At 58.9% G+C, this 23630-nt stretch overlaps 1 protein-coding gene across 21 annotated transcripts in view; it reads right to left on the minus strand.

Annotated features, from left to right (window-relative positions):
- Positions 1-23630, minus strand: part of PTPRF (protein tyrosine phosphatase receptor type F) — a 630174-nt gene that overhangs the window by 10064 nt on the left and 596480 nt on the right. For all 21 annotated transcript variants that reach the window (XM_030572314.1, XM_030572312.1, XM_030572306.1 and 18 more), the window contains 6 exons: positions 20595-20718; positions 17927-18102; positions 13070-13189; positions 11881-12035; positions 10524-10809; positions 5391-5569 (listed from right to left, as the gene is read on the minus strand). In XM_030572314.1, the coding sequence (XP_030428174.1) occupies positions 5391-5569; positions 10524-10809; positions 11881-12035; positions 13070-13189; positions 17927-18102; positions 20595-20718 (1040 nt within the window). The remainder of the gene's footprint in view (positions 1-5390; positions 5570-10523; positions 10810-11880; positions 12036-13069; positions 13190-17926; positions 18103-20594; positions 20719-23630) is intronic.

Here is a 23630-nt window from a genome sequence, read left to right on the forward strand (position 1 = left end):
AAGGTCAGGACATACTCCACCACCGACTCTCCCTCGGGAGCGGCCTTCCCCTCCCATTCATCCCTCATCAGGTCTAGGGGCCCCCTTACCCGCCTTCCATACAACAGTTCAAAAGGTGAAAACCCGGTAGATTCCTGGGGTACCTCCCTGTATGCGAACAGCAGGTGGGGTAAGTACTTGTCCCAATCCTGTGTGTGCTGGTTCATAAATGTTTTTAGCATCATCTTCAGCGTCCCGTTGAACCGTTCCACCAGCCCGTTGGACTGGGGGTGATACGCTGAGGCCCAGTTGTGCTGAACCCCACATTTCTGCCATAAGGACCGGAGCAGGGCCGACATGAAGTTGGACCCCTGGTCCGTTAAGACCTCCTTGGGGAACCCCACCCGGCTGAAAATTGTCAGCAGCGCATCTGCCACTGTGTCTGCTTCGATAGAGGACAAGTCCACCGCCTTGGGGTAGCGAGTGGCAAAATCCACCACCACCAGGATGTATTTCTTCCCTGACCGGGTCGTCTTGTTAAGGGGTCCCACTATGCCCATGGCCACCTTCTGGAAAGGCTCTTCTATGATGGGTAAAGGCCTCAGAGCCGCTTTCCCCTTCTCCCGGGCCTTCCCCACCCTCTGGCAGGGGTCACAGGATTGGCAGTACTGTCGGACATGGGTAAAGACCCCAGGCCAGTAAAAGTTCTGTAGCAGCCTCTGCCTGGTGCGCCGGATTCCCTGGTGCCCTGCGAGAGGGATGTCATGGGCCAGGTACAGCAGCTTGTGACGAAACTTCTGGGGAACCACCAGCTGCCTCCTGATCCCCCATGACTCTACTTCCCCTGGGGGAGCCCATTCTCGGTACAGGAACCCTTTCTCCCACAGGAACCTCTCCTTGCAACCTCTCCTCATGGTCTGTACCGCACTAAGGTCAGCCCAGTCCCTGTGCTTCCGCAAGGAGGGATCTTTCTGCAACTCGGCCTGGAACTCAGCAGCTGGGACAGGGATGGGGACCGGCTCTCTCTTGCTGGCTGGGTCTGAGGCCGCAGCCTCTCTGAACCGTGCCCTGGGCGTTCCCCGCTCCCTGGGTTAGGGTCCTGCACCTCGGGTCGAGTACTTTCCCTGTTGTCGGGGTGCAGTGCCCTTTGCCGACTCTGACTACGAGTCATGACCAGGGCACTCTGGGTGTTACTAGGCCAGTCCTCAAGGTCCCCTCCCATTAACACGTCAGTGGGCAAATATCGGTGTACCCCCACATCCTTGGGGCCCTCCTTGGCCCCCCATTTCAGGTGTACCCTTGCCACAGGCACCTTGAATGGGGTCCCGCCCACGCCCATCAGGGTCAGGTAGGTGTCGGGCACCATCCAATCTGAGGCCACCACCTCAGGCCGGGCCAGCGTCGCCTCTGCGCCCGTGTCCCAGTACCCAGTGACCTTCCTCCCATCTACCTCCAGGGAAACAATGCACTCTTTCCGGAGGGGCAGCCCCGCGCCCACCCGGTAAACCAAAAACCCGGAGCCTGGAGCATCCACAGGTGGTACGTTGCCAGCCCCCCTTTCCTGGGAATGTAGCCCCTCCTCCGATTGGGTTTTTGCCCAGTCCACCCTCTGCGGGTTGGGTCTGCTTGGTCTGTCCCTGAGCTTGGGGCACTGGGCCCGTATGTGACCTCGTTGGCCACAGCGATAGCAGCCCATGTCTCGTGGGTCCCCTTGAGTGGGTCGGAGGGACCTGCCGCTGGATGTTCCCCTTTTGGGGGGGTTCTCCATAGGACCCCGCTTGAAGGTCCCATGATGACTCTCTCTCTGCGTTGAGGCAGGCCTGCTCCTTCGAGACTCCTCCCTGCCATCCCCTGCCCGACTGTCCACAAATTGGTCGGCCAGCTGGCCTGCATGCTGCGGGTTCTCCGGCTTCTGGTCCATCAACCACAGCCTCAAGTCGGACGGGCACTGCTCATACAGGTGCTCCAGTATGAATAGGTCAAGTAGGTTCTCTTTAGTTTGGGCCCCAGCTGTCCACTTGCGGGCATACCCCTGCACCTGGTTGACCAGTTGTAGGTATGTGACCTCACGGGTTTTACGCTGGCTCCGGAACTTTTTCCGGTACATCTCAGGAGTCAGCCCAAACTCGCGGAGCAGGGCCTGTTTGAACAGTTCGTAGTCCCCTGCCTCCGCCCCTTTCAGTCGGCTGTACACCTCCACGGCTGTGGAGTCCAGTAAGGGGGTGAGAACTGCGATCCTGTCTGCAGGGTCAACCCTGTGCAGCTCGCAGGCATTCTCAAAGGCCGTCAGGAAGGTATCTATGTCCTCCCCCTCCTTACGCCGGGGCAGCAAGTGCTTATCAAAGCTCTTTGTAGGCTTGGGTCCCCCCTCACTCACCGCAGCCGGGGCCCCACTGCTCCTCAGCCGGGCCAGGTCCAGCTCATGTTTACGCTGTTTCACCTTCTCCTCCAGCTCATGTTTACGCTGGTTCTCCTTCTCCTCCAGCTCATGTTTACGCTGTTTCTCCTTCTCCTCCCACTCACGCTGGCGCTGGTTCTCCTCATGTTTACGCTGTTTCGCCTTCTCCTCCAGCTTTTGCCTCTTTAACTCGAGCTCCTCCCGTCTCAGCTCCCTTTCATATTCCAGCCGCATCCGCTCCACGGATGCCGAGCGTTGCCGGGAGGATCCCCTGCTGGGGGGTGAGCTTCGCCGGGAGGCTCCCCTGCTGGCCGGGGGTGTCACGGTGCCCTCGGTATACACTGGGCTCCTCCCCGCCCTTCCCCTAGGCCTAGGAATGGGGGGTCTCGGGAAGCCCTCATCCGCCGGCTGACCACTCCCAGCGGGGACAGACACTGGTGCCTGCGCTGCATCTGCCCGGCTGCTTCCCTCAGAGACAGGGCTCTGTTCATTCATGCGGTCTCCTTGCTCCAGCTGGGCAATCAGCTGGTCCTTGCTGAGCCTCCCTGGGTGCAGCCCCCTCTGCTTGCACAGCTCCACCAGGTCGCACTCACGCCGCTTGGCATACATCTTCCTGCTGGGCACTCACAGGCCGGGGTGCTCGCCGCTCCCCACGGTTTCCAGGGGGACCCCTAGTGCACCAGCCCTTCTTGAGGTCACCACCTCTCTGCCAGGGTCGAGCTGCAGACTCCTCCGCCCCTGGGACCGCTCGCTGCAATCCCCCGGGGGACCCTGTTACTGCAAAGTCCTTCTCACTGAGCACACACTCCCAGGGGTTAACCACCCCTTCGTTTTACTGCTCCCCAGTCACTTACTGCAGGAAGCGCCGTCCACGGGGTGCAGTATCTCCCGCCGCTGCCACCAGTTGTCACGGAGTGTGGGGGAGTCCGGCCCTGCACCCCTCTTTCTGGGACCCACAGTGACTCTCAGCCAGCCAGTAAAACAGAAGGTTTATTGGACAACAGGAACACAGGTTACAGCAGAGCTTGCAGGCACAGTCAGGACCCCTCCACCGAGTCCTTCTGGGCTTTCAGGGTGCTTGGATCCTAGCTAGGATACCCTGAATTCCGCCCACACAGCCCCAAGCCCAAACTCCAACTGCTTCTCTCCTGCCACTCCCTTCCTTTTTTCCCCTTCCCGGGCAAAGGTGTTGACCTTTCCCCTCCCTTACCTAGCTCAGGCTACAGGCCCTGGCATCGTCCATCCCCTAAAGTCCTCCCCTGCTCTCCCACTCCCCACACAGACATTCCCTACTGCATCACACGGTGGCACTGCCTGGGTGAGCTTCGTGCCAGGATAAGCCCAGCGGTCATGGTGCCCCGTGCTCGGTGAGCGCAGGGAAAAGCACAGCAATCAGCAAGACCACGTAGTGCTGGATATCTCAGAATAGGGGCCTGTGGCACTTACCATCATCAGATCTCTCCTTTGGTGCTAAAAATGAATGACTCTGTTGTAGGACAGAGATGGACGCTGCTTCCGGGGGGCTTATACGGCACCATCAACATGAAGAGTAAGAAGGCAGGAAGAAACAACGGAGCTAATAAAGATGCAGCTTTAGCGATGCCTACAGGAGCTGGGGCCCATTGATCTCGTTAGATCAGCCTCAGAAGGATTGCTCATTTTGGCGGAATGGACAGGAGATAACAGAGCCCTTCAGGGAGGCGATAGGTCGGCCATGACGTGGTACCACCTGCTGCCCAGGCAGCCATTCCTCCATGCCACAAACAGCATCGCTCGCCAGCACACCGCACACCAAGGCTTGGTGCTGGAAGGCAGCCATGGGCACAGCCCCCGCAGTCGTCAGCCCCAGAAGTGGCCCAGTTTGGGAGCTGGCGTTTGCACTGGTGCCAGGCATGAGAGAGAGACAAGGCCAGCTCTGCCCGCTGCCACCTGGCTCCATGCAGCTCTAAGCGGCCTGTCCTCTCCCACACAGCACTCCAGGGCTGACTGTATTCACTGCCCTCTGGCCCACTCTGCCCAGGAGCCCCAGGCTGCCGTGCTGGGAGCACACTGACCCCAGCTGCCCACTCCCTGAGAGCAGTGCCTGGGCTGGTCCTGGGGGGACCCCGGGGCCCTGGCATCCTATGTGGCAGGCTTTCACTCATTCCCACTCCTGCAGCGTCTGCGGCTTGGACGTCGAGCAGGGGGGACCCAAGGCAGGAACCTGCTGGCCCAGTTCCTGGTGGGCGAGTGGCACGCCCGTTTGTGCTGAATGCCAAGGGATAGGGTTGGGGGAGGCTCTGTGCCGGGGCTAGTGGCTGGGCGAAGCTGCTCCTCGGTGCACCTGGCACAGCCGTTGCCCTGCCCTCATGGAGCTCAGGAGCCGGGAACATGCTGCACAGAACCACGGGAACGTGTCACGTGGGACACCGACTGCCTGCTCATGCTCCGTACAGAGCGTCCCCGAGAGCAGGCTGCTGCTCGGGTCTCACTAGTGCCCGGCTCCAGGCCCGCCCGTACCAAGCTTCTGCCTGAGACCTCCCAGAGCTTCCCTGCAGCCAAGGGCCTCAGGCTGCTCCACTGGCTGCCCCCAGTCGCTGCTGAATGCCAAGCAGCCCCTTCTCGCAGAGCCTGCTCCAGCTACTGCAGAGCTTTTAACTGGGCTTCCCAGGAGGCCAGAAACAGAGCGGGGGGCGGGGGGGGCTCTCGGCAGAGGGGCCCGTGCGGAACATTTACAGAGGATGGGAACAGTTACCCTAGGAAGTGCTTCTCAGCACGGGGCGAAGAGCGCACACGTTGGGAGCTAGGAAAGGGCAGCTCTGGCTGACGATCGCTTGTCATGCAGTACCTGACCTCAGCCAGGATCCCAACGCCATGAAGAGAAACAGGATTAGACTCAAATCCAACCCACTCCATTTCCATTCAGCGCCAGGAGGCAACGCCTGGCAGACAGAAGAGCCCAGCGCCCGTAATGGCCAGTCCCAGCTGCTCCTAGGCCTGAGGGGATGGGCCCATGCGTCCTGGTGACTCTTACCTGTAGCCGTCTATGAAGCTGGCGTTGATGTAATCAGAGCCCTCGACTCCACGGATGGGCTGCAGGCAGACTCTGGTCAGCTCGTATGGCATGATGTTCACCAGGCGATTCTTAAACTTGTTGCATGGAAGGTTGGCACTGATGAACCGAGAGGTATGTGCTTTGGAGTTGGCCAGGAGCTGGAAGCAGAGGAGGGTCAGGAGTACACAGGAGCCTGGGGGTTAAGTCATGCCTGTCTAAAAAGCCCCACAAGCAGAGCAGCTGGGGGTGGACGAGGGAGTGAGGGAGGGAATCAGAGAATTGCAGAAGATTAGAGTTGGAAAAGACCTCAGGAGATCATCTAGTCCAACCCCCTGCTCAAAGCAGGGTTAATCCCCAACCAAATCATCCCAACCAGGGCTTTGTCAGGCCTGACTGGACCCTCTAAGGAAGGAGATTCCACCACCTCCCTAGGGAACCCATTCCAGTGCTTCACCACCCTCCTCGTGAAAAAGGGTTTTCCTAATATCCAACCTAAACCTCCCCCACCGCAGCTTGAGACCATTGCTCCTTCTTCTGCCACCTGGTACCACTGAGAACAGTCTAGGTCCACCCTCACTGGAACCCCCCTTTCAGGTAGTTGAAAGCAGCTATCAAATCCCCCCTCACTCTTCTCTTCTGCAGACTAAACAATCCCAGTTCCCTCAGCCTCTCCTCATAAGTCATGTGCCCCAGACCCCTAATCATTTTTGTTGCCCTCCGCTGGACTCTTTCCAATTTGTCCACATCCTTTCGATAGTGGGGGGCCCGAAGCTGGAAGCAGTACTCCAGATGAGGCCTCACCAGTGCTGAATAGAGGGGAATGATCACAGCCCTCGATCTGCTGGCAATGCCCCTACTTATCTAGCCCAAAATGCTGTTAGACTTCTTGGCAAAAAGCACTGGTGACTCCTATCCAGCTTCTCATCCACTGTAACCCCTAGGTCCTTTTCTGCAGAACTGCTTCCTAGCCATTCGGTCCCTAGTCTGTAGCAGTGCCTGGGATTCTTCCGTCCTAAGTGCAGGACTCTGCATTTGTCCTTGTTGAACCTCATCAGGTTTCTTTTGGCCCACTCCTCTAATTTGTCTAGGTCCCCCTGTATCCTATCCCTACCCTCCAGCGTATCTACCACTCCTCCCAGTTTAGTGTCATTTGAAAACTTGCTGAGTGCCGTCCATGCCATCCTCCAGATCATTAATGAAGATGCTGAACACAGCTCCGCGCGCAGAGCAGCAGGGTGGGGGGGGGAGGGGGGAAAGGAACACAGCCCCGCACATGCAGAGCAGCTGGCGGGAGGCAGGGGAACACGGCCCACATGGCGGAGCAGCTGGGCCAGGGGTTGGCGCATACCTGCCCTCTAAAGGCTTTCGCTGCCTGTACCCTGGCACCAGGAACCGTGAAATTGGTAGAGATGGTTCAGAAAATCAACCTCTCCCAGCCCCTAGCCAGTCCTGCCCTCAGATGCTGTCCCTCGAGAAGGGGATCCCTGGGGCTGGCTGCCCTCCCTGGAGACAGGGAAGGTTTCCATTCAAGACCCGAGCCCTGCCCTGCAGCATGGGCTATGCTGGGCCTACTCGTTCCCTGCGTCAAATGCCAGCTCCATCCCATCATAGCACCAGTGGCTATTGCTGAGCCACGTGAACGTGGCTCTGCACCGCGCAAGCTGCTCTGTGCAGACTGCCAAGCACCCCGTCCCCACCGGCGCCTGCTTCCCTCGAGCTCAGCCCAAGGCAGCTGCAGCCGAAACTCCCGTGGAGCTGTTACTCTGCGCCCACAATGCTTGATGCATGTGCACATTACCCTGCATGGGGGGGAGATCTCCCTTGGTCGTTCACCTTTAATGGCCTCGCCTGCCCTCCACCCACTTGCCCCCTCTCCCTGTTCTCATTTTCACCCCCTGGGAGCATGACAATGGAATATAAAGTCGGTGACATTTTCAGGTCCACAAAAATCCATTTCGGGTCACGTCTCGAGGCTGCCTTGGCGCCTGGCAGTGGCTGTGGTCAGTGCGGTACCTGGGTTTACTGCCAAGGACCCCAAAGCACCCTCTCCCTGGCCCCGGTGCCACATGGTGCAGGGGCCAGCAAGGGAGACCTGGGAGTAATACAGCTTCCCCCCATGCTGATGAACCCTCCCCGCCCCAGGTGCCCATGCATGGACACAGGGACGGGTGTGAACCAAACCATCCTTAGCAGGTAGCACTGCTTCCAGAGGGAGTCCGATTTGGGGCCACCTTTCTTAGCAGAGCGTCTCTGTTCAGACCCAGTTTGTGTGGGTCCCCGAGTGGCCTCTTCGGCAGGGCTTACTGCACAACTACGGGGCGTCTGGCCTCGGCACTGTGAGCGGGGGTCTGACCCCCAGCGGGAAGAGCCGGACTGGTGCTTCCTGCTGCCACAGCAAAGAACAAAGCCACGGGCAGACTAGCCCGCCGAGACCCTAGGCAGGTACTTGGGGCAGCTCTCCCCCCACGGCCACACTGTCATTGTGGTGCCCTAGCTCAGCCGCAGTGCAAGTACGTCCCCTCGGGCAGGGAGTCACCCCGTGCCAGTGTGAACAGGGCTGAAGGCTCAAAATCTCTGACGCACAAAATCCTCCCAGGAGGGAGAGTTTCTAAAGAGCCTCCCGCCACAGTCCGGAGCGAGGGAATCGCCTTGTAAATGTGCGAGACCTGGCAGACGTGCCAATACCCCCTCGCCTTCACGTGCCCTCCTTCCTCCCACATGCCCCAGCCCCAACGACCGACTCAGCTGGACGGCAGTCCCTGCTTCTGGCTCACAGGAGACTGAGCTAATGCTGAGGTGACCACAGGACGAAGCTGCTTTGCCTTTCCCTGGGTCTGGCCTCCCCAGCCCCGTCTCTACTTGGAGGAGATTCCCAGGGCGAAGCAGAACTCCAGGAGCTCCTTTCACAGCCTCCACGGTCGGCTGCTTCCCGCGTCTGCTGGACTAATGCCCCTCACAGGAGCACACGGGCACTTATCAGAGCCGGTTTCCATCTCCACGGCTGTAATACATATCTGTGCTAGGCAGGCACACGCACGCATGTGCGCACACACGCAGTGCCGAGACACAGACACACACACAGACACACGCACACACAAACGCAGTGCCAACACACACAGACACAGACACGCACACACGCAGTGCCAAGACACAGACACGCACACAGACACGCACACACAGACAAACGCAGTGCCAACACACACAGACACACGCAGTGCCAAGATACAGACACGCACACACGCAGTGCCAAGACACACAGACACACACAGACACACACAGACACACGGACACACAGACACACGCAGTGCCAAGACACACAGACACACGCAGTGCCAAGACACAGACACGCACACAGACACACGCACACACAAACGCAGTGCCAACACACACAGACACACGCAGTGCCAAGACACACAGACACACACAGACACACGCAGTGCCAAGACACACAGACACACGCAGTGCCAAGACACAGACACGCACACACGCAGTGCCAAGACACACAGACACACACAGACACATGCGCACACAGACACACACAGTGCCAACACACACAGACACACGCCGTGCCAACACACAGACACGCACACACGCAGTGCCAACACACACAGACACACACACAGACACACGCAGTGCCAAGACACAGACACGCACACACGCAGTGCCAAGACACACACACAGCACCAAGACACAGACACGCACACAGACACACGCACACACAAACGCAGTGCCAACACACACAGACACACACAGTGCCAAGACACAGACACGCACACACGCAGTGCCAAGACACACAGACACACACAGACACATGCGCACACAGACACACGCAGTGCCAACACACACAGACACACGCAGTGCCAACACACACAGACACGCACACACGCAGTGCCAACACACACAGACACACACACAGACACACGCAGTGCCAAGACACAGACACGCACACACGCAGTGCCAAGACACACACACAGCACCAACACACACACACACACACACACAGAGACACGCACGCAGACAGTGCCAACACACACACACACACACATGCATGGACACACACACATGCCAACACACACACACACATATGCATGGACACACAAATATGCCAACACACATGCACACACAGACACACGCAGTGCCAACACACATGCACACACAGACACACGCAGTGCCAACACACACAGACGCGCACACACACACAGACAAACATGCGTGCACACATACGCACAGACACACAATGCCAACACACACACACACAGACATGAATGCACAGACACACACGCCAACACGCAGACACACACATGCCAACACATAGACAAGCACAGACACACGAAGTGCCAACACACAGACACACACACGCAGCGCCAACACACACACACAGCGCCAACACACATATGCAGTGCCAACACACACACACACACACGCAGCACCAACACACAGACACACACAGCGCCAACACACGCAGCGCCAACACACAGACACACACATGCAGCACCAACACACAGAGACACATACACAGACACACACAATGCAGCGCCAACACACACAGACACACGCAGTGCCAACACGCACATGCTCAGCAGCAGGTGGGCTGTTTTTTAAAAACCCTTCTCCTAGGTTCCTTCATATGCTGCTGTCACCACAGCCTGACACCCTAACTGGAGGTTAAATGATAACCGAGCTCAGCAGCACGAGGATGGGACTATAAACAGCTCTGGTATTTACACTGGAGCCGTTTCCAGACACATCAATTATCCCGAACACACAATCTGCGTCGGGTTTCACATGCAGCTCCAGCCGCAGCGTGAACCAAGAGCAGAATGTGCTGCTGAGACTCTCGCATCTATCTGCCTTCTAGATCCTCCCTGCCAAGCCGGGGAGGAAGTGTGGGCAGCACAAACGCCACAATTCAAATGGATTTTAATAGCTGCTCCCTGGCTTGGAAATGAACAAAAGGCCCATTATACCCAGCCCAATCCGTCTCCCTCCCTCCCTGCCGAGTGAGCTCCGCAGCCGCTGGCTGCTCTCAGGGGTGTGGGACAGACGCACAGCCTGGTACCAACAGGGCCCAAGCCAGGGGGTTTTGGGGGGCATGGACGCGTGCTCGCTTACCTTGAATTCCAGCTCCATTGCAGTGACGCTCTCACCCGGGGGCACCTGGCTCAGCTTCTGGAGGTGAGCAAAGAGGTTGCGGGCGGGCACCTCGGTGTTGCCGCAGGTAGCTGCCTCCAGCAAGGACTCGTGGATGAAGATGTATTGGTCCTCGGTCTGCACCATGTAGTTACGCTGAGATCTCATGCACGTCACGTGGCCATAGATGTCGACCGTCTTCTCATGCTTCATCCTCTCCAGCATGGCGTCGATGACAATGAAGCAGCCCGTCCTGCCCACGCCAGCGCTGCAGGAGCACAGCACGGTGCCAGAGTTAGCACTGTCCTGATGGAGAGCCCAGCCGTCTCAGCCCCGCTCCCCCAGGGCCCTTTCTGTCCAGGGAGCAGGCAGCAGATACACCACGAGGGTTTAAATGCCAGGCGGGGGAGTTGGGAGAGCTGGATTCTAATCCTGGCCATGATCCCAAGTCCCTGCACGGCCCTGGGCAAGCCCTTTCCCTCATCTGTGGTTACACTTCCCCCTCCGGCCAGGGCAGAAAAGGGGGTTGTGCACTTTGTATTTAGTACTCTGCACCTGGGCTCAGAACACACCTGGCTGGCTCGCCGCTGTGTGTGGGAGAGCATTAGCCAATGGTGATCTCTGCTGGGCTCACCCCGGCAGGCAGCAGCCACGGGCCCTGATGCAGGAACACAAGGCAGAGATACGGAGCCAGGGCACTTCCTTGCTAGGGTCCAAGTCAGATCTGTAACTGGGGTTGAATGTGGCGTCTTTGGGTTTAACAATACCCCACTCTGAAACTGGGCACGAAGGAAGAGCAGTAAATACTGAACCCAAAGCGTTTGCAAGTGAGCAGGGATGCAGTGGTTTGCTCGGTGATAGTCTTCACTCTGCTGGGGGAGATAAATCTCGGGCCAGAGATGCTGATTCTTAGTGGACTAATAGCACCAGTAAATACAGCCCTTCTCACCCCTCCCGGAGAGCTACAATAAATGCTCTGTGCGGTGGCACGTGCATCCGGGCGTGGAATCCCCCCGGCCGGGCAGCTCTGGGCAGCTGTAATTCTGAACTATGCTGCTTCTCAGAGAACTGTGGCTTCTGCACCTCTCTGATCAGAACTGCAACGCGCTGTTTCATCTGACAGTGGAGCCACAATGCAAACAATGCGAAGACACTGGCAGGGGGGTTCCCAGGGGATGCACTCCCATCACCACAGCCCAGGCTGCAGTGAGAGGCACGTTACCATTGAGCAGGAATAAGCCAAACCTGTTCTATTACAGCAGCTCAAGGGTCTCACTGCTAAAACACGTGCCCCCTGTAGCCTTTGGGACAGAGTAGCTCCTCCCGCAATGACTCTTACCTGCAATGGACAACCATGGGCCCAGCGTCAAGGGGGTTACAGGCTTTCACCCGCCGCAGGAAGGCGAGGATGGGGGTGGGGTACTCTGGCACCCCATGATCCGGCCACGCCATGAACTGGAACTGGCGTAACTCCCGCTTCTCGCTGGAGCCATTCTGCCAAGGAAGCCAAAGAGACGTGCCGGGGCTGAGAACGAGTCAGTCTCTGGGGGGACTTGGCCATGGAACAATGAGCCGTTTGCGTCACTGTGGGTGTTCAACACCCACACAAATGGGCACGCGCGTCTCAGAGGGCCAAATACTCCCTCTTGTGAGCCCCTCTCAGCACCGTGACCCCAGCTATGCTCCTGAGCCCGGGAAAGAAGGCAAGAGGGCGGCCCCCTGAGCACAGACAGCTGATCTGGGGAAAGCGCCGTGTGCGCTGTATGGATCTGGATCAGACTGAAGAGAAGGTGAACAGCTCTCAGCACCGCACAAGGATGGGCCAGATGGGTAAGCTGAGACACAAAGGAACGAGAAGGGGGGACTTTCCCTGCTCTAATCGCTCCACTGATGCCTGGTGCCTTGAGGATGGTTAAGCATGGGGACAGTGGGAGCTGGAGCCTTGCAGGTGGGGTAATCTGGCCTGTGATGGACCAGGTGCACACGCAGTTCTCTATGGAGCCAGCTGGGCAGCCAAAGGTGGCCCATCTCCTAGAGTGCAAGCCTCCTGCCTGGGGGAGTGAGCAAGCCCCCTGTGTAGCCGTGCCATCAGCCTCTGCATGGGGACCCTCTCTCTGCTGGGTGCAGGGTCCCTGAAGGATCCAGACTCAGCCTGCTGCAAAGCCTGCCTCTGCGGGCACCTCGCTGCTGTGTGCCGAGTGCGGGGGTTTCTGTGGGTATGGCTAAGAAATGCAGCAGGCTGGAGAGGCGCAGCTGGCGTGGCGAGCAGCTCCATGCTCTGCCCGGTGGAGAGAAGCACAGGGCTAGCGCACCCCATGGTCCTGCCACAGGGGCAAATGTGCACAGCCAAGGGGCAGGTGTCCTGGCCAAGATCCTGCATAGGCTGGTCATGATCCAGTCACTGCCTAAACAGCCCAGCTGTGTGACCAGCCAGGGGCTGCGCGTGGGGCTGGCTATCCCCAGGGCCAGGCGTGCAGGGCACAGCCACGTACAGGCCAGAGGCAGAACAGCCACGGCCCACCCATTACCTTGTAGAGTGCAAACGTCCGGACGGTGTAGGTAGCTAGTTCGACGGTGTCCAGCAGGGTCACCTGAATCAGCCCGTAGGTCTCTGTGCCCCGGCCTGGCCAGTACTGGTCACATTTCACCTGCAGCATGACAAAAAAGGGTGGGTCACGGCTTGCCCAGGCTCTTGCAGGAGGCCCAGGTCGGGGCTTAATAGCCCTCCCTGAATGTAACATGCAGTTTGCGGGCATAGGGAACCCAAAGCGCCCTGAGATGCGCTCTCCTGGGTCCCTCCACTGCCGCCCTGAATCCTCGCAGCACCAGCACGCGCTCCCCTGGGCCCACATTCAAAAGGGTTTGCTTTGGGATGAGCTTGCTGGCGCAGGAATGATAGGGGTGGCCAGGTGGCTGGTGCACAGAATGCAGGGACAGCAGCGAGGAAGCTAACGAGTGCAGAGGAGAGGCACTGATGCAAAAAGCAATTTCTCCCCCCTATAATTTCCTGTTCTCTACCTGCTCTTTGGGAAGATTGGGGTCCGCAGAGGAACACACTCGCTGCCTCCCCATCTGCAGGCACCTGCCCAGAACCTATAATCCTCTGTTCCAGACCCCACTGTAGCATTGGCATGATTGGGGGCTGCCAACCCTGCCCCATGAGGATGCTGCAGGCGCAGAGCTGGGCCCCGCAGGGCATCACTAACCTAGGCTTGGAAGCAATTTTCTTTGCTAACCAGCGAAGTGTCAGGAGGTGAGGAGAGGGACCGGAGAGTCTGCCCTTGAAAGGATGGCGGGGGTGAGAGAGACACAGCCAGTGACCCGGCAATCTCCAGCCAGCCCAGGGGCCTTCTCCCCCACGCTGGGAGGGAAGAAACAGGAGCCTCCTGCGGCTCTGAGGCCAGACTAGGGGTGAGCGCACCGCCCTCCAGCAGCTCCGCAGCCTGCTCCTTCAGGTGCCCCCACGCAGCATCGCTGTCCCCACCTTTGGTCGGTGGTGAGGCCCTGTGGGAGTGACAGGTCCCAGCACGCAGCGCTCCATGCCCGGCGCTCTCTGCACTGCATGGAAGGCTGCCACGGGCACCGGGCCGGGAGCAGCCCATGGGGGGCTGGTAGGGGGCCCAGACAACCCTCAAATTGGCCTCAAAGGCCACCCTGCCATAGATGCAGACTCCTGCTCAAACCCCGCGGCCGGAGCACACTTCCCCCTGCGACGGCCACGAGGAGAGATGGAGCACATCCCGGGAAAGCTGCCCCCCTGCAATCATCCTGGAGCCTAGCCTCCTCCTCCACAGCCCTAGCATGGCCTGCATGTCTATCTCCCCATCGCTGGACATGGAGCAGAACTGGCTGCATAACTAATGCTGAGGTCACGGCTAAACTGATCCAATCCTTGCGCATCAGTGGCAGCTGCAGCCAACAACTTCCACCTCTGGCCAGCCCAGAGGCACTCCTGGCTCCAGGAGGAAGCAAACCCTGGCTAATCTGAGCCAGATTCTCAATGTCTCTAGGGCCAGAGATCTGCTGCCCGCCCTCCCCACCAGCCTGCGGTGTCTCTCACAGCGACAGACTGGAAAGCCTCATGAGACAGCCTCTCTTCCCCTGACACGTGGAAATCACGGAGCTGAGATGCACAAACACAAACCCAACTTCTGAAGCATCCTGTGTCGGGCTCACAGCAGCGCTGGGGCTAGTAATTGAAAATTACTTATTCATGACCAGATAAGAGTCAGTCACATTTTCTGCCAAATTTACCCATAATGTTTATGTCCCATTTTCAAGCTCTGTAAATTTTATGCGGAAGCCGATGCACTGTGGCACTAAAGCCGATAAGAGACGGTTTCTTCGGACAGCACTCGCTTCTCATTAAGGCGAGGAACACACTAATGTCCTGAACAGACATTTACAGCCAGCTTTGCTGAGTGGCCCATCCTGCCTCCACGTCTGCCCACTGAGCCAGGGCTGCTGGTGAGGAGTGCATCAGGCTTCATCTTCCCTCCCTGCTCTGGTGCCACTGTCGGCAAAGTGGCAGGGGGAGCCGCAGAGCAGGCGTGGCCTCCGGGTTGGGCTCTCCGGGTATTCGACGGGTCCGCAGGAGCCAGCGCTGACACCTCCCCACAGCCAGTGGGAAGTGCCAGGGCTCAGCACCCTGGGAAAGCGAAGTGTTTCCAACCACCACCAAACGATTCAGAAACTGACTGTAAAGCTTTGAAGGCAGTTACCTTGCCCGAGCCAGACACTTCGGTCCTTTATGTGGCTCTCGCTTTGTGCAAACATGAAAAGGGAGGATGATTTGGACCATCAAGCCGGCTCAGATTGCTGACATAAAAGCTGATGTTCTTTAAAGAATTTTTTCTGCAGCTTATGCCCCACTTCCCAGAGCTCAGGAGCCCTTTAAAGCGCTGTCACCCCGCAGGGCTGCAAGCTGTGCCTGGCCTCAGGTCGGCTTATCTCCACCCGTCATTACTGGCGGGACGTGTGGCTCTCGGCTCAGAAATCAGGCAGAACCCGCTCGGCATCATGCACCCGGCTCCACAGCCTCAGAGCCTGGCCCACAGGCTACACAGCTGTAGCTGTGTTCTTGTGCTGAGCCGCCGGCCAATGGGACACTCAAGAAGGGGGCCAGCTGGAAAAGGCTTTTCCAGGACAAACCCCTGACATTGCCGCGTCTGTCCCGCTGCGACCTCAAGAGACAATGGGGGTGTTGGGTCCAGAGCACTTTGTGATGCATTACACTAGGCTTGTGCACAAGGACTGGCCCCAGAAAAACTGGGGCTGTTCCACAGAAATTCCGGGGGGGGGGCAGCCTCCACCGGGTCCCATGCTGGTGGCTGATCAACACACAGTGGTTAGTGGTGCCCAGCCAAGGGAACCAGCCCGCTGAGGCTGTCCACGCTCCCAGCGGAGTCCAAGAAGAGCTCCAGGCAAGCACCAACCTCACAATGTCTGTTTCTGAAGGCAACGGGGCAGGACGGGGCGAGTGAGACGGAGATGACAAGGGAAGAGGCTGAATGGGAGCGACTGAATCCCAAATCGCAGGGGATGGGACGTCTCTTGCCAGGGAACACTGGGAAAGGAAACGCAATGCAGAGAATCTTCATGGAAAAGCGATTCCTTGACCTCCATCCCCCCGCATGCCCTGTTCCCCTCTCTCCCAGAGATGCCAGGTCAGCAGGGAAGCACCAGGCCTCCTGTCCAGCAAAGGGCTGCTGTAGGGTACTCACAGTACCGCTGTGAGTAACCGGTTTCAGGCTGACCCCAATACTTTCCCCACTTCCTCCCCGGAGGCTGTCTCTCTGGGCAGTGCTGCCTGCTGGGGATGATGGGAAGGGCTGTCTCTGATGGTGTGAGGGGCATGCAGCATGGACAGCACCCGGGGCTCCCCGCTCATTTCATCTCTACGGTGGTGGCTGAGGTTGCACATGCCCAGCCCAGGGCCTGCCCCATGTTTCCAGGACAGGCAGCAAGGTCAGTGTGTTAGGGAGAGATAACGCACGTCTCAGGAGCAGGGAAGCAGGAGGCAGGCAGGTCCCGGCAGGGTTCAGAGACACTCGTTATCATAGAGAAGCATGCACTCCGCAGTGGCTTTCGATAAGTCACCTGCCTACAAGTGACGTGACAGTGATTTATTTGGCTTTTTCTCACACCTCAAAGGTAATTTTTAAAAAAAAATTTGAAGGGCCAGTCAGGTGTTTTTAGCCACTGGCCCCTGCTCACAGGGGCCCTTAGCTACTGCGGCTCCTTCTCCTCTGAGGATGCACCTCTGCCCATGCAGCAAGCGCTGGAGCTGGAGCACAAACCCCAGGGCTCCATTTTGTTTGCTTCCCTTGGTGTGCGCTGTCCTGGGGGCTCAGCCAGTGCCCGGCAGAGCATTGGGGCAGGTGCTATAGGGCCAGCAGGGGACACAAAGTTGCACCCGTGTGTGTGTCTGTCTCTAGCGAGGGACTGGCCATTGCCCGGGGAGGAGTTGGCCTGATCTCAGCAGCCAGGGGAAGCCTGAAGCCAGGCCTGCTTGGGCCATGGGGGAAAGCAGCTTGTTTGGCAGCCTTTGGGCCCCTCCCTGAGAGGCGCTCCCACCCCAGCCGTGTTGTGCGCAGGGGCTTCCCACCCCAGTGTCTGCACGGGGAGAGCGCCACAGAACTTGGCTTTTAGCTGAGCCCAAGGCCCTGGCTCTCCCCTCCTGCAGCCTCAGCTCACAGCCGAAGCACCCGCCCGCTGCCTGCGGTTGGCATGGCAACGGTGAAATACTGGGAGAAAAAGAAGTCAGGAGAGAGATGGTCAGGGTGGCGCTGTGGGCAGGGCAGGGCAGGGCAGCCACAAGCCCATCTCCAAAGGAGGGCCCTGTTCCTTTTCTCCCTGCTCCGCAGGGGCTCTGCACTGCAGCCCAGCGAGACAGGAAAATCCCTGCAGCTGTCTGGCGTTGGCCCAGGGACAGGTCAGCCTGGCCATTGCAAGGAGATTCCACCAGCAACTCTGCAGCGCGGGGATGCCGTGGCCCTAGCAGGTTGCCCAACGCTTACAATGCTCCTTACCAGCCTCATCACCCTGCTTCTGCGGGGACACGGCACCCAGGGGTGCTGGGCCTGGGGCCAGTCCCAACACTCCTATTGCAGGGCTTCGCATTGGGGCGGGTGCGTGCACGTGTGGGTAGGGGTGGCACCTGAGTGTGGAGAGGGAGGGTGGAGGCTAGTGGGGGCGCGGGGGCTAGGACGGGCGAGGGGTGGGGCAGGGGAGGCCAGCGGGGGAGGTAGGGCAGGGAGCTAGCATGTGTGTGGCGGGGGGGGAGGGGGCGGGATTACTCAGGGAAACCTGTTCCCACCCTGTGCCTGCAGCAGGGACCCGTGTTTCACTGGGCTCAGAATCGTCCCGGCCCGAGCTCCCCATACCCGGGATTTCTCCTCCAGCCGGGTCATCATGACTATGGTCGCTGTCCTCTGCTCCCACACCATCCTCCAGAAGTCGCTGAGCGTCTCTGGCAGCGGCCCCTGCGTAGCGATGTAAGCATTCTGCTTCCGGTACCCATCGATGTAGTTCGCGTTGATGTAGTCACTGCCGGGCACCCCTGCGGAGACCAAGGGAGCCGGGTTACCCAGGGAGCCAGGCTGACTGCCAGGCGCTAAGCCAGTCCCTCCCCAGAGGGAGATCCGGTGAGTGCTGCACCCGAGCGCATTAATGGAACCATCCAGCTAACACCTTACTGGAGCAGTCAGGCAACATGGGAGCAGAGACAGCTGCCCCCTCGCACACAAAGGGAAGTTCACACGTACAGCCCCAGACAACAGACTGAAATAATTGTCTCAGGTTGGCTGGCAGTTTGCTGCGGCCTTGCAGGACTTCGGGACAGGTTTTGTTGCTCTGTTACTTTCATGCTCTCTCGTGTCTGTTTGCAAAGGGGAACATGCGAAAAGCTTCCCCTCCTCTGGCCGCTGCATGTGCCCCCCGCATGCAGCGCTCCCTGATGCTCCCCCTCTTCCAGCCTTCACAGGCTGCCCTCCACATGCAGTGCCTCCCCCCGACACTCCCTCCAACTCCCCCTCCTCTGGCTTCCACAGGCTGCCCCCCGCATGCAGCACCCCCCAATGCTCCCTCTCCTCTGGCCTCTGCATGCTGCCCTCCACATGCAGCGCCCTCCTGGCACTCCCCTCAGCACCCCCTCTTCCAGTCGCCACAGGCTGCGCCCCACATGCAGCGCCCTCCAACACTCCCCGTCCTCTGGCCTCTGCATGCAGTGCCTCCCCAACGCTCCCCCTCCTCTGGCCTCCGCAGGCTGCCCCCCAGATGCAGCGCCTCCTCCAGCCTCCGCACGTTGCCCCCGCAGTTACTAAAACAAATTTAACACAGTTCTCCCGGAGCTGAATGTGAGCACTTTGCGGGGGTTGCGACCGCCCCTCAGCACCAGATCTAGGACCCGGCCAGGGTTCCCCAGGAGGGCGCGCTCATGTTTTCCCTTAAAGGAGGTTGAGGGGGGCTCTGCAGAATCTCCTGCCGATTCCCAGCAGCCTCAAGCAGAATCAGTGGAAGAGACGTTGGGGGAGGAGAAGCTCCCTGGCCATAACCCAGTCTGGAGCCTGAAGACCAGATCAGCCAGAGTTCTGTGCTGGCTGCCCCCTGGTCCAGCCGCGCTAACACATGTGGGCCTCTTCTCTCTGGCTGCCACCTCCTGCCGTGAGAGATGTTGGGAATGGCTCGGTCACAGAACCTGCTTACAGGACCAGGGTCGCTCCAAGAAAGTGGGTTCCCAGTGCAGAGCTCAGCCCCTCGGTATAGGGGAGCCCCACACAGCTACAGGGAGAGAGGCTGAACCTCCTGCAGAGGAAGAGCAGCCCGTTGGCATTAGAAAGCTGTTCCTGCTTGGGATGAGGAGAGACCAGGCTGCACGGCCATCTGCACCCCAAGCCAGCTCCAGCCTCAACACCAAAGGGGGCCGCATTTAATTAGCTGGGCTCCCCTCACGCATTCAGCCAGCAGCCAGTCACAGGCTCTAGTGCCGGAGCGTTTGTGTGTGTGCGACAGCCGGGGGTTGTAATACAGTGCGCAGTGCACAGGGACTGGAAAGCAGGTCAGAGAGGTCAGCAGCCTCTTATGCACAGAGCGGGAGGCGGATGGGTCAGCGTTTGGTCTCGCTGGGCGATACACACTCAGCACTCAGGCGCCTGCCTCTCACCTCAGGGCTCCTGGGCAACGCTGGGCCTTGCGGCAGGGGACAGGAATGCAACACGCCTGTCCTGGTTAGCCGGAGCCACTGCCTGGCACCCAAACCTACATGGGCCAAAACCTGTCCTGCCCTGGTCCCTGGCCTGGGATGCACTAGATGGGGCCTAGCAGCACTTTGATTTGCCACCTTGAGCTGACCTGCTTTTCCTGGTCCCTAGACACCGGGCCCAGAGCCAGGGCACTTGGCCAACTGGGTGTGTGGCTGAAAGGGGCACATTGGTGCTGGGAGGGGCCAGCAGAGGAGCAGCCCAGCAGGCAGCAGCAACAGAACTGCACAAAGGAAGGCTCACATTGAGCCTCCCGGGGGTGGGAGGGCAGGCCATGGGCTATCTGCTCCACTCCCCCATGGCAGGCGCAGCCCCTTGGCAGCAGGTGTGCGCTCGCTACGGGCGGAGCTGTAACGAGCTCCTGTCTCCAGGGCTGACAAGCCGGCTCCTCTCACCCAACCAGCCATGTGGCTTTGAGCTCCTGAGGTCCCAGGTATGATCTCGCCCAAGGATGACCAGGGTCTGCTGCCCTTACACCTAGGCTGAGAGGGCTGGGCCAGGGCATGGCAGGAGGGCAGCTGTTGCACCACTGGGGAAGGGGCCAGCAGAATTCTGCTGCTGTTTCTTATCCTCTGCAGGGTCTGGAGCCAACATGCACCTTTGGGCTGGCTGCCAGACTCTCCCCGAGCAGTGTGGGCGCAGCATGGACACGCATCCCCCTCACCCGGCGGTGTGCCCTGCCACACTGAGGGAGTAACCTCGTTCCGCTGTGTGCTACAATGACCCCAGCAGGCAGCTTTTCATGCCACTCCCTCAGACAGCGCTTGGAATAGGCCCCGAGCCCCGCGCTTACCATCGACAGAGGTCAGGATGACCCGTGAGTGGTCGTAGGCGATCACGTTTGCATAGCGGTTTTTTGGTTTATTCACTTCCAGGTTGGAGTTCTCCCAGGTGAACTGCTGCCCTGGATCGATGGACTGCAGGAGAGAGGACAAGCTGTTATGGCACGCTGGGCCATCTGCAGGAGACGCACTTCTCCTGGGAGTTGCAGGATTGCCACGCCCCGGCCTGCCACCCAGCTACACCCCACTGTAGTGCTAGGGCCAGAGCAGCAAGGCGTTCTCTGGGCTGGTGCTCAGCTGATGCCAATCCCAATGCCCTGCCAGGAAATCAAACCTGCCCTGGAGCAGTCTGACCGTCACTGATACAGCCTCTCTGCCGGGGCGCATGCAGGGCTGGCTGGTGGGGAGGGCGGGGGGGCTCCTCTCCCCAGCCAAAGCTCCCTAGACCAAGCTGCCCGCCCCCCAGCAGAAACTCTTCTATCTCAATTACTGCCGCAGGGCTGGCTCCTGCTGGGCCGTGCACACGCTTACTGACCCCAGTGGTTTTATCAGTTAGCGAGCTGCAGCCCCTGGAAACAGAGAAGCCTCTAGATTTGGATATTAAAGAGCAAGAGTGAACAAGGCTCCTGCTGGGAGAAGTCATGAAACTGGATGGGTCACTAGCTGCTGCGTCAGCTGCTTCCGCAGGGTGAACATCTCTCCTTTCAGTTCATGGCGTGACAAGGAACCGCAGACCTGGGGACAGGGCCATAAGCATGTGTAGGGCCCATATGCTAGGGATTGGCTGGAAACAAACATGCGACTTGCCTGTCTCCCTGTCAAAGAATCCCCGCCCCACGTACTCAACAGACTCTGCTGTGGGGCCAGCTCGGCCCCTGTGATGCACCTGACATGGCTGTCGGGACCTGCCCCAAGTACTGAACGCAGCCCCTCTGCTGTGCAGCTGAAACCTCCTGCCTGGCATAACCGCCACAGCCCCCGGGACCCTTCCCCTGCATAACTGCCGTGACCCATCCAGGAGCCCCGCATGTACCTACCACAGCCCCTCCTGGACCCTTCCCCCCGTATACCTGCTGTGACCCATCCCAAATCCTGTGCCATCCCGCGCTCAACACAACACATACACTGCGTACCCGACATGCCCCATCCACCACAGGACTGCCTGGCCACCATATCCCCCAAATGCAGCATCCTTGTAGTCACATTTCTCACATGCAAAACAGAAGAGAATACGAAGGCCTGTCCCAAACATGTCTCTCTGAGCTGGGAGGGACACTTTTCATCAAAGCCTTCCTCATTCCCACACCTGGTCTGGATGCACCCACAAGAGGGCAGCTATCGTCAGGCCATGAAACGCGGGGAGTTGCATTACCAGCCTCCTCAGTGCCTTCTCAAAACTAGGCCCGAGCTCAACCACGAGATATGGGCTGGCTGCAGGAATCACTATGGCCTGTGTGATGTAGGAGGCAGGCCAGATGAACATAATGGTCCTTAACCATTATGAAAGCCTTGAAGGGGCGTCAGGCTGGAGACTAGCTGCTTCTGTTGATCACCCAGGGAAAGGCACAAAGTGCAAACACCAGCCCATGTGATTACTCCCTGCACCACCCCTTCTGGTGTTTGCTGCAGCTGCCCTTCGATCAGTAGCATGGTTAAGGTCACCACGAGCCTGCTCTGATATCGGCACCTAAATAAAGGATAGTATGTGTCTTATGCGGGTCTTGGCATCCTGCAGAGGGGCTGCCCTGACACCGTCACCCGGCAGAGGCCCTTCCGCAGCTCTCAGAAGGAACAGGGACCTGTGCCCTGCTTGCCATTTGCACAGCACACATCACTTCCACCCAGGGGTCCTGGTGGCAGCGCTCTCCCCACACAGGGCCTGGCAGGAAGATGAGGCATCACAGCGGAGCTAATAGGGGGGTTGGGCAATGCAGAATGTAAATAAATGTTTCCGACAGAAACCCTGTAATCTTCTATTATCAGAGTACTTAGCAGTGGCGGCGGCACGCAGGGCGCTGTGGCTGGGGGAGCAGAGGACGTGAGCACCGTTCCTGGCTGAACGTTTAGCCAGGTATTCCACTGGGGGGCTGTTAGGCTCCCTGCACACACATCTCTGCACTAATGCTGGCCACTGGCTTGTTCCACAGCCCCTGCGTGTGGCTGCTCGGATCTCACATGTTGCACAACAGAGAATTTTGTCACGTTTCCTTTTGAAATGTTCTTCACCCTCTGCTGTGGGCACGCGGGCCGAGGCTGCTCGCTGAGAGCCAGGCTGGAGGCCATGTTACTGAAAGGGCCCACAGGGCAGAGGACGAGGAGACGCAGGCCCAGGCAAGGGGTGGGAGAGGGCATGTACTGTTGTGTAACTGGGGCTACAAAATTTACCCTAACTACAAGTTTAAGTCGAAGAAGTGAGCAAAAACTCATCGAAGGGTCACGCTAGCCGGCAAAACCAAACAGTGATGGGAAAAGATAGGAAGGGAGACAAAGGCTGAATTAGACTCAACAAAACGGCCTCCTGACAGACCTCAAGCACTGTGCTAAGATCACACCTGGTAGCAAGACCAGCATGGAAGTAGAATCCGTGAACCAAAATTGGTGTGTCAGAAGCTAGGCCTAAGGGGTGGACAAAATACAGAGAGGATGAGCTAGTCCACCCATCTCTGCCTTCAGCACTCCTTAGCGAAAGGGGCTTCAGGGGAGAAAAACTGGCTACGAGAATGAGATTCACCCTCACAGCTGTCACTCCACCATCTCCTGGGACCCTGGGCCTCCTCTTTCCTACTCCTGAGCTATAGCCTGGCCAGCCCAGGCCGAACGGAGGGAGCCGGGGAAACAGTCGCCTCCACTGGCTCCAGCCAAATCTCGAATACTACCTGGGACTGTGTTACTGCCCCTCTCCCACCTGTCCCCTTTTCCTTGTTTCTTCTGTCTAACAAGAGCCTGGCTTAGCCGGCCAAGGCTGAGTATTGTGCAGCACTGCTGTGAGCCTGCAGCCTGAACAGCCCGGCGCTGTTACGAGTTTGCCAGGTCTCGGAGTGGCTGAT

This window comes from Gopherus evgoodei, chromosome 8 (assembly GCF_007399415.2).
Source record: "Gopherus evgoodei ecotype Sinaloan lineage chromosome 8, rGopEvg1_v1.p, whole genome shotgun sequence".
Taxonomy (NCBI): domain Eukaryota; kingdom Metazoa; phylum Chordata; order Testudines; family Testudinidae; genus Gopherus; species Gopherus evgoodei.